The following is an 11,022-nucleotide window of genomic DNA, read 5'->3' on the forward strand; positions in this document are numbered from 1 at the left end:
AATTGTCGCGTTTGTCAAGGCGTTTACAGGAGGAGAAGTAAGGAAAAGAGTCGTGACCTATCGTCAACATACAAATGTTAGGAAAGGAGCTCCAAATACAGTGCAATCAGCAACACGAACTTTTGTGACTGCATGTGTGTCTGTGATGATGCGAGGTTTTGAAGTCTCTGTCGAGAATGTCCTCAACGTGTTGACCTTCCAGCAAGCCTGACGTGCTACTCTGGCTCCAATTCGAATCATCTTGGTAGTCTTCAGCGAATAATCGTGTTTGGATGAGGTTGTGACTAGTTGCGCGTCAAACAAGTTGCAGAAGGGATTTATATAATAGAACGCGGATGAGAAGGCGTATATTTACTAGGAATAGGGTCCTCCAACGCGTCGCGAAATCCAAACTTTATATTCACACTGCGCAAAAACCAAAACAACAACGAGCAATGATAAACTAGGCAAGAATGAGCTTATTACGAGAGGAAAGTGACGATTCGGGTGAAGAAGATGATCACGATCCAGCCACGTTCCTAGTCTCATCAAGCAACAATAACAATCTGGATGTGTCCCAAAATCACATTGCTTTTGGATTGGGAGGACAGCAGCAGCAGAGAGGCCAACTATTATTGTCAACTTCTGCTCAAAAGAATTCCAGCATACATTCTACAATGACCAGCACGGGCAGCAACCTGGGCACTTATCAGCCTCCTGACTTGAGTGCATTGGAATCAGGTGAAGATGATGACGACGACGACCAGGATGATGATGATCATAATAGTCAGATTCGACAGCCTGGATCTGCAATCATTGCTGCAGATCCACCATTTGCTAGGACACTACAAAGTAGCTTGGACGGACTACCTGCTCAATGGCCCAGTACACATACGGCATCCGTTATCGCAACAAACCCATATACTACCACCGCAACTGCTACTGCAATCCTCTCGCACCAGCAGCAGCAACAGATGCCGATGAATACAAACACTGTACCGTCATCGTCATCATCTGCCACGACACAATCCGCACAGTACCAAAAGTCAGGCTATCAGCCTCCAAAGCTATATGACGACGACGAAGACGAAGACGACGACCACGGTGACAACCACGATGATCTAGATCCATCTGATGACGGATCTGTATCGCCATCCATCATGATTGAAATGGAACCATTTGTGAAGAACAAGGAGGCTGAACGTGACTTGTCAAAGCACAATAATAATAATAATAATGACAGCAGTACCAATAGTAAACGTGGTCGAGGACCAAAGTCACGGCATCGTACTAGTGCTGATCATAATAATGCTGTGGGGAGATCATCGATGGATGAGGCTACTCAGGGTGCTTATAATGCTAAACAACGGGCTCAACGAATATGGACTAGTCAGAAGAATCTGGATGTCTTTTTGAAACGAGTTGCGTGTTTGGTTGGTTTTGGTTTCTTTGACTTTTGTGATGTCACAGAGCTGACAGGTCATCGCTCGTTTAGATCTATGATTATTACATTTCAAAGGGCGTAACCTGTATATTTCTTGCCAGGATGACGAATCTAATGTATGCTTCGTGCGAATTTGATTGTTTTAGTTTATCATTGCTCACATTTTTTGTTGTGATTGTGAATTCACAGAATCGCTGCATTCATCGTTGGATTCTCCACCTTTCTATTCTATTGTGTCGACCACTCGTTGATACCAAAGAGTCACAGGATGTCAGAGGTGCTGAAGGATCAATGCATGTCAAGGTAGGATTTCAACTCGTCGCCTAGTGTATGCTTTCCCTATAACCATATTTTTTCCTCGTCCTCGTCCACTTAGCCTGCCAGTATTCACCAGCATGTTTCTCTTCTTTTTCGTGATTTGGTGGATATGGATGCTGTGCAAGATTATGTTTGAATTGCCAGCTCTGCTCGAGATGCAGCAATTCTTCATTCATGTCCTCGAGATATCTGATGTAAGGGCGTTGTGGCTTCACTTGAATAGCTTCAAAAAGGAGTGTTTATGTTTTTCCTCATCAAATTCTCAACGGATTTCTTCCATAGAGAGATCTACAACTTATGCAGTGGCAAGACGTAGTCCCTCGCATCGTCCGCTTGAAAACTCTACCAGGCTTCAACCCAAACCGCATCCCAGCCATAGATCGACTCGACGCTCATGCTCTCGCAAACCGTATCTTCCGTGTCGACAACTATATGATTGCCATGTACAACAAGGATATCTTGGATTTGTCGGTCCCGTTCCCATTCCCGGTCCCGTATATCGGCAAACGACAGTTTTCGACCAAGATTATGGAATGGAATTTGAATTATTGTATATGGACTTGGGCTTTTGATGAACGTGGTGCTATACGGAAGAGGTTCTTGAGGGATGTCAACAGGTAAAGGTTCTAGTTCTTGACGACAGACTGGAATTTTTGAGTAACTGACCTTGTACCCATGATAGGGCCAAGCTTGTAAATGAGTAAGCCGTTGCTGTTCTTCGAAGACTGCTGTAAGTTGTTTTGACTGGGGTTGTTTTAGATTGAAGAGGAGGTTCGCCTATGCTGCTCTTTTCAACCTCTTGATTGGACCATTTCTTTTCATGTTTATGATTATGCACTACTTTTTCAGATACACTGAGGTATGTATGCGTTGAGCTGTGAGCAAGGGGGAGGAAAAACACTAATGTTGACAGCCTGACATGACATTTTAGGAATACCAAAAGAACCCTGGCACATTGACTACGCGTTCCTTCTCGCCTTTTGCTACATGGAAGATGAGAGAATTCAACGAACCTCCTCATCTCCTACAAGAGCGTTTGGCTGCATCCTTCAAGACTGCCATGAAGTATATGAACTCGTTTCCGAAAGAGTACATTATCATCTCTGCACGGTATGTTTTGGACGTTGTCGTAGTCGTAATGGCCTCTCAACAAAAACAAAGATCCTGAACTCACTGACATATCGCACCATATTAGATTTGTGGGATTCATAGCTGGCTCATTTGCAGCAGTATTAGCAGCCTTGGCTCTACTGGACGAAGACTTTTTACTCGAGTTTCAGATAACAGAAGGACAAACAGTCCTGTTCTATATTGGTGTCTTTGGTGGTATTGCTGCGGTAGCTCGTGGAATGATTCCTGAAGAATCGCATGCAGCTTCACCCGAACCACTCTTTCGAGAGGTGGTTGAGTATACACATTACCTGCCTAATGAGTGGAGGGGGAAGTTGCATACTGAGGCGGTATGTGTCGACTTCTGCTGCACAGAGCAAAAAAATAATAAACAGGTTCATTATCCATTGATCCTATAGATCAAGAACGAGTTTGGAGTCTTGTTTGAATACAAGATTGTGCTCTTCATTCATGAGATACTGTCGGTGCTCTTTGCGCCCTTCATTCTGTTCTTCTCATTGCCTGCTTGTGCTGAGGTATGGTGTAATTGACGGAGATTCTATAGGATTAGTAGTCATTGTATTATTTTTATGCAGGGCATTGTGGACTTTTTCAGAGAATTCTCTGTGACGGTGGATGCATTAGGAAATGTCTGCTCTTTCGCAGTGTTTGATTTCAAGAGGCATGGGAATGTTAAGGTAGCTGTGCTGTCATGATCTATTCCGTCATTTTGTGTAACCTCTTTTTGGCAGCTTGGCTAACACTTCGAATCAAAACAATAGTATGGAGCACCATCAGAAATGAGCAATGAATACTATTTGTCAAAGGAAGGCAAAATGGAGCAATCTTTCTTGAATTTTAAGGTGACTTGATTTTGGATGTTACAGAGATAACAATTGTTCTGGACCCACCCACGTATTTTTGGCATGTTCTTACACTTATTCCTTCAAAACTAGGCCAACAATCCAGATTGGGAACCAAACACCGATGGTTCCCAATTCATCGCCAACATTGTAAATAGACGTAACGAGTTGTCCGCTAGTATGGCGAGACCACCTCTGGTACCGAATCCTGGTATCTTGCATGATGGATTTGGAGGTGCTAGTACTATGGGATTGCCAAGAGCTTTTGGGTCTCCCCCTCGACTTCGTGTAAGCTACATATTTCTTTCAAATCAAGAAACAGCTTGGAGCCAGTGCCTTGTTATGGAATCGTTTTGATTATCGCTTCCATTTTTTCGTCTCATACCGTCATTTTTCTTACCAGCGACCATCACATGTAAAATTCGACAACCAATCTTCCACTAGGCCAGGACCAGCCAACATATCGCCCATGTCTATACCGCAATCCTCATCATCTCCCAACCACAATAACAATTACACTTCACCAAACAATAACAACACACCACTATCACATCTCAGCTATCCAATGTATACACCACCACAACAGCCACAACAACAGTATGGTGGTCCATCAGCAATAGGAATGTCATACATGGCTCAATCCATGTTTGCGTCAGAAATGTCTGATGGCAGACAAAATAACGCTGCGTTTGGACTGTTTGGGTTGTTGGAGGCTGCTTATGAGGCTAATAGGACCTTGTATTGAGATGTAATGCTGGGTTTGGGTGGTATGTTACTTGTTTAAGAGTTTGTATTATTGAAGGGCCTCGTTTTTTCGTATAAAGGTTTGATGATTTGTATGCTATGATTTTTTTTGTCGAGTGGTGCACGTTGGGAGTGGTGTAAGAGAGATGAAGCGGGTTTTTGAAGATTTCATCGTGAAGGTACACCTCAAATGAAGGAAATTCAAAGCAGGGAACAACAACTAGCATGTGCAGTGCCAAGCAAAACTACGAATGCCAATAGCAGCAAGTTGATGTAGTTCCTTTTAAATACTGGGTGAAGTGCTCGTATGATTTGGAGAGACTTGTTGATGTTTCTTAGGAATGGGGTTTGGTGTTGATGCGTGAGGGATTATTCGTGTCAAAGTGTGGAGGAATGGAGAAATCATGTCAAAACGTAGGACGCGTGACAATAATTATTATACTGACACAGTGATAAGAGCCCAGTAGACGCAATGGCCATTTAGGCTTGTGGTGACTCCATAATGTCGTCATGCAAGGATATAATGGTTCAGTATCTTTCCTCAAGCATGAGTAGTCGTTATTTCATGAATTTGGGCATATGGACACGGTTTTGTGTAGTTTTGGCTTGCAACAGCGTACATACACGGGCCCGGTGTTGCCTTGAAACTTGGTTGGGCGACTGGCGCAATTCGACATTACGTTTGATCTAAACAACAAAAAGTGATTTTAATGCGAGGCTACGCGTTTGAGGCTAGTTTGTAAACGATACATGGGATTCGAATTCCTTCAGCGGCGGTGATTATAACGTCCGTTTCAGTAAGTTGTTGCTTCTGACAACATAATAGCTCACATCCGAAGAAACGAAGGAAGGTGCAAGTAAGGCTCACAACTGATTTGCAGCTTATTTTGGGGAGGCCCTTGACCTGGGAGTCTTGAGTCTTGCATTTGTCTGAAACCATTGCTTGGGCCAATTTGATTCTCAAATTTTGAACAAGGTTTTCAATGGAAACAATAAGACATCCATAAATAAACGTAGGAATCCACAATTGTTTGCTGTATGGATAATCGTCCCTGTATTGACAATCTTGGCAATTGCTGGTGTGGCATTATTATCAGCATCAACCCATGTAAACAGCAGCAAACGGACAGGCAAGAGTATCAAACCATCAGGCCAAATGGAAGCTGTTACAGCTATTTCGGACAAGGGTATTTGTTTTGAATGCTTGGAACTATTTCGTGTGTGGTTGTCCTTGCTTTTCGGGTCTCATTTCTTGCAATGTGTGGTTAGATGATGGACTGCCGAATGAGCTATGGGACATTATTCTATCAAAGGCATCTGTTAAATCTCTCAGCAGACTCTCAAGGACCTGTAAAGAAATGAACTCAATCGCCGTCAAGTACTTGTATCAGAATCTGCCCCACGTACGTCGTAATGCGTTTCCATCGAATGCGAAAATGGCGTCGTGACCTGATTGTTTCTTTGAGAATTAGGAGGATTTCTATACCTGTCTCTCGCGCCATCGGTATCCGAAATCCGAGGAATCCTGCATTTTACTCATGCTCAGGAATCGAACGTCGAAACCCAACTCGTATCATCAAGACGTATTCAAACATGTTCGCAGTGTGAACATGTATAAGCTGTCTTTGCATATCTCGCGTGTCTTTGAAAAGGAATATCTCAAAGGTCGCATCGTTAGTTCTCTTTCTGCAGATGAGCAGAAGACTATGTAGGACAAGGCTACAGAACGTATTATCCAAATTGCTATTGACTTGATAAAAAAATGCTATCTAGCCACTGATATTGAATGGGACAAGGAATCGATGCATCGTACCCTACGCTACTACCCTTGTACAATCAACTCACTGTATTTGGACGACGCTATATTCGACCTGCCTGACTTTGCAGAGTTTATGGCGAAGTCTCCTGCCATCAAGCACCTAAGATACAATGGTGAATCCCATGGATGTGCAGCAGCAGCAAGGTTTATCAAGACGCAGCGGCTTGAAACCGTATCTGTAGAGTCTGATTATAAGGATAGTGGACCCACCTTGATGGCCTTGGAGCACAGCAGCTCCCTCACTCTAACCGAATTGACATTAAAACATCTAGAAGTAGACCAACCACACGATATTCGCCTTGTTAAGTATAGGAATTTGACCAAGTTGGAGTTGGATCATGTCCAGTTGTATCCTACGTTCTTTACAGGATTTGAAAGCACAACGGGCAAGCTCAAGACCCTGGAATTGTCTTGTATTGGAGACTTTAATCCATCCGATATTTGCAGTATAATCGAAGCCAGTCATAAAACAGTCGAAATCATTTCGCTCACCCATCCTGGCGCCGAACGATTTATAAATGACGGAGAGCCTCTCCCTCCACAAGATCAGACCGTATATATGGATCGCTCCATATTTCAGCACGACTTTGCCCGTTTGAATACAGTAAATATGTCTGTAGGAGACGCCAATCGTGGAGACTTTTGTAATTTCGTGACGACTAGAGGCTACCAGCTCAAGGATCTTCGTCTATCTGAATATACGGAAGGCAATACGTTCGATGTTGAAGTTATTATAGAGCACTGTCAAAATCTTAAAAATCTGGATCTTGATAATTTCGACCTTCCCAGTGAAATCGTGGAAGCTCTAGTACGTAGATTGACCTGTCTGAGGTCATTGGTGTTAGATCCCAAGAGTAGAAGTATATCAGCAAATGCCATTTTACAGGGAGCAGAAGCTCGTGCTAGATCATCCAGTCAACTACGTCTCGACTGTCGTCATGGTGCTTTCAATGTCAGTGGTGAGCTAATCGAATGGATGAAGCCCATTCAGAAAGGGGAGAGGTTTTCGAGGCTGGTGGATAAATTCAAGGAGATTTTGGAAGGGAATAACGTGGAGTGGTATGGGGATGAATACAATGTCTTCAAGGACATGGACAATAATAAACTCATCGTGCACTCAGAGTTTGACGACGAGGACTGGGGAGAAATCGAACCCTCCGTGTAAAATAGTGTCTAGTATGTAAATCTGTGGCGTAGACTATGTCTAATATAGCAGATTGCTGTTTAGACACGTCGGGGTGCATGATGTTTAAGCGATGAACAAACGCACAGTCTTACACCGATCGGTCTGTACAATGGAGCGCGATTCCATGCCAATGTTACCAATGTTACTGATTGATGGTATACAGCTTATTTTGCTTGTTTATAGCGGCTGTTTTGGTCTAGGAACTGAATTTGTGGACTGTGGTAAGTTTGAACAGCAAACCAACGATGTTTCCAACGCGTGAACCTTGAATCATTTTCGTGACTGCCGTTTCTTGTTCTGCCTATCACTGGATTAACTTGAATCGGCGAGGTACTCTAAAGCAGCTACACACCAACTCGATCGTGAAATAAGATTTAAAGCTTGCTAGACGGCAGGATAAAGTTGAGCTAGACTGCTAGGCTTGGTCATCCTTTACCAAATATAGTTCAGCACAGCCTCGGAGTCTTTGCATTTCCCCCTCTTTATAGCTAGGACCCCATCCTTTTTTCCACTTCCACCCAAGACTAAAATTCGCGACAGAATCCAGCAATGAGCAAAGTGTGGACGCTAGACGCCGTCAAGAAGGCCAAGGAAGCTGGTGAACTGATCATCATATACCAGGGCAAAGTATACAATATTACTAAATGGCTTCCCTATCATCCTGGTGGTGCATTGCCCCTCCAACACATGAGTGGCAAGTGTTTTGAGAGCAAAAATTCATTCGTTGACATAACAGGTGCATTCACGCATAGCAGACACTAATATCACATGCATCCCTTCTAATTAATAGGAATGGACGCTACCGATGCAATTACTGCCTTCCACCCTAAATGGGTTCTCGAAGAGAAATTACCAAAATTCTGTGTCGGTGGTTTGGCTGAATATCACCCATCAAAGGCATCAAGGGACTTCCTGGCCCTCGAAGCTAGACTGCAAAAGGAGGGATACTTTGAAACAAACTACTGGTTTTACGTCAGGGAATTCATAAAAACTTGTATCCTCACTTCCTTGGCAGTGTGGCTGTTGGTCAAGGGTCGTCCGGGCTGGTTTGAAGTCGTCGCCAGTTGTCTCACTCTGGCTGCCATGTGGCATCAAGTTGCATTCGTGGCCCATGATGGTATGTCCGTTTTGCACCGTCTCGTATGCGCGCATCGCCTTGTGTTTGAGTCACTATGATCACGTTTCGGTTGCTAACCAAAAAGACATTTTTTTCGTTTTAGCTGGTCATAATGGGATTACACATAATCGTTACATAGATGGTGCTATTGGAACACTGGTGGCCAACTTTGTTGGAGGTCTCAGTATTGGTTGGTGGAAGAGTAGTCACAATGTTCATCGTGAGTAGTAACTTTTTTGCCACAACAGTACATGAATCGCATATGCTCACATCCACCACCTACTCATAGACATTGTCACAAACGATCCAGAACACGATCCCGACATCCAACTGTTACCCTTCTTTGCAGTCACTACCCGACTGTTTACCGGTGTATACTCTACATACTACAAGGCCTTCCTCGAATTCGATCTACCAGCAAAACTATTAATCAGATTTCAACACTTGTACTACTACATCATTCTCGGATTCGGTCGATTCAATCTACACGCATTGAGTATCTCACACTTGTCGAAAAATAATCAAGTAAACCCATACCGCATGCACGAGATTGCATTAACATCTATATTCTGGTGCTGGTATCTTTATTTATTATCTTATGTCCCTACTTGGCCAATGGTCGTGGTATATGTCCTATTGGGTCACATTGCAACATTCTTGTTGCACGTACAAATCACCCTGTCGCACTATGGAATGTCGTGTGAGGAACATGCTGAGGATGAAGAGTTCGCAGTCAAGGCACTAAGAACTACTATGAATGTCGATTGTCCATGGTATATTGATTGGCTTCACGGTGGACTTCAAGTAAGTATTCATACTGATTTTTTGATTCGGGTTTCGCCTGCTCCAAAGTTTGAAATCTACCTTCCCTCATGCTCAATCAGTAACGTACAACAATGTCTGACTTACAATTCACCATCCACATAGTTCCAAGTTGAACACCATCTATTCCCAAGAATGCCGCGTCACAATCTCCGAAAGGTCAGGCCTTTCGTCAGGCAGTACGCAAAGGACAATGGAATAACGTATGTAGAATACCCATTCGCTGAAGGCAACTGGGTAGTGCTTGCAAATCTCAAGCACGTTGCGCTTCAAGCTCCATCTCTCGCTTCCATTTTGGGAAAGGAATAAAAAATAATAGGTCCATTCCATCCCTCTCACTCTCTTTGAAAGAACGTTATAAAACGATAATAATAATGGTTGTGGAATCTATGGCTTTATATAGATGAGAAAAAGCGTGTGTGAATAGAGTATAACAGATCTAGTTGACGACATTAGTATAACCCCCGAAATAAAATGGTTTTTATATACCCAAGTGGTTCATCTGATTCTGGTCATTCTATTTTGTTACGAGATTGCGAATACATATGTTTCTATGGGATTGCGAATACTAAATATATGACTGCCATCAATACTAGGAGCATCACTTTTTAGGCCCGCACTACTATACAGCAAACCTTCACATCCTGCAGACCCTTTACAATCCATTTCTTACACCTCGTACAGCCTCGGTAGTTTTCAGCTTGCGAATATATGCATGATGATCAATCACTTTGGATCGAGACAACAGGAGACGTCCTCCAGACGAATTATATACTGCCATAGTGAGACCGTCGTGGAGACGATACGAAAATGTGTACATATTCAGTGGCTTCATATTTGTCTCAACTCGTGTATTGGCAATTCGTTCTGCCAATTCACGAGACACATCGAGTCTTATCACAATCTAGATACTGAACCTCTTTGAGTTTGGTGGCCATGAGCTCTAAGTGAGCATCATCAGCATTATACATATGTGTCGAGATCAATTCCTTCACATCCAACCCAGCCTTTACTTCTGCTTCATATAAGCCGTTCTGGATTTCTCCATTATAAAACTTTTATTTGACTACCGTATACAGATAGTAGTGGTAGTGCAATTGGGCTCGAGGAGAGGCAAGGCAGATCTTCGATCTTTGCGATTGGTATGGTGCGTGGTGGATTGAATGCGAAATGGGGTATATATAATTTACGTAGCGATGATGCACGACGTTCTATGAGTTCCGTGACGATTGTATTCAAGACGGGCAAGGAATATTATATGTCCAAGATCAAACATTCAAGTTTGCATCTGACTCCTGGTGATGCCAACTACCTCAATATTTGGCTCCTATCAGCAAGTTGCCAGTCACCTCGAAACTCAAGAAATTTGAGATTCATAAAGTCTGAAACCTCGCCAGAGTTTGCGGGAAAGGCAAGTCCTGGGTTAGTGCCGCAAAGCATTCTGAATGATTTCATACTTTGGGTACTCCAAGCTCGTAAACTCTGCATTAGTGAAGGTCCCCCATCACTATAACGTGAGTGAAAGCTTTCTACTGCTATATGCTGCAATGCAATCAACGTTGAAGCTGATGGATTTGCCAATATGATGGTGACGTCCACTTCACAATTCGGATTTCCTGC

At 43.2% G+C, this 11,022-nt stretch overlaps 2 protein-coding genes across 2 annotated transcripts; both read left to right on the forward strand.

Moving 5' to 3' along the window:
• Nucleotides 1-452: 452 nt before the first annotated feature.
• Nucleotides 453-7,442, forward strand: SmJEL517_g03522 (uncharacterized protein; the record flags this gene model as incomplete). Its single annotated transcript, XM_031169450.1, has 18 exons — nt 453-1,412; nt 1,475-1,539; nt 1,613-1,726; nt 1,800-1,935; nt 2,024-2,358; nt 2,424-2,441; nt 2,501-2,600; nt 2,673-2,851; nt 2,937-3,201; nt 3,271-3,387; nt 3,448-3,549; nt 3,634-3,714; nt 3,808-4,002; nt 4,118-4,452; nt 5,476-5,645; nt 5,728-5,861; nt 5,931-6,131; nt 6,171-7,442. The coding sequence occupies 18 exons, from the start codon at nt 453-455 to the stop codon at nt 7,440-7,442; spliced, it is 4,779 nt and encodes a 1,592-aa protein (XP_031024542.1).
• Nucleotides 7,443-8,012: 570 nt separating this feature from the next.
• SmJEL517_g03523 (uncharacterized protein) lies at nt 8,013-9,711 on the forward strand (the record flags this gene model as incomplete). Its single annotated transcript, XM_031169451.1, has 5 exons — nt 8,013-8,130; nt 8,254-8,580; nt 8,684-8,800; nt 8,870-9,384; nt 9,508-9,711. The coding sequence occupies 5 exons, from the start codon at nt 8,013-8,015 to the stop codon at nt 9,709-9,711; spliced, it is 1,281 nt and encodes a 426-aa protein (XP_031024541.1).
• Nucleotides 9,712-11,022: the final 1,311 nt, after the last annotated feature.

Source organism: Synchytrium microbalum, assembly GCF_006535985.1.
Source record: "Synchytrium microbalum strain JEL517 chromosome Unknown SmJEL517_scf0019, whole genome shotgun sequence".
Classification (NCBI taxonomy): domain Eukaryota; kingdom Fungi; phylum Chytridiomycota; class Chytridiomycetes; order Synchytriales; family Synchytriaceae; genus Synchytrium; species Synchytrium microbalum.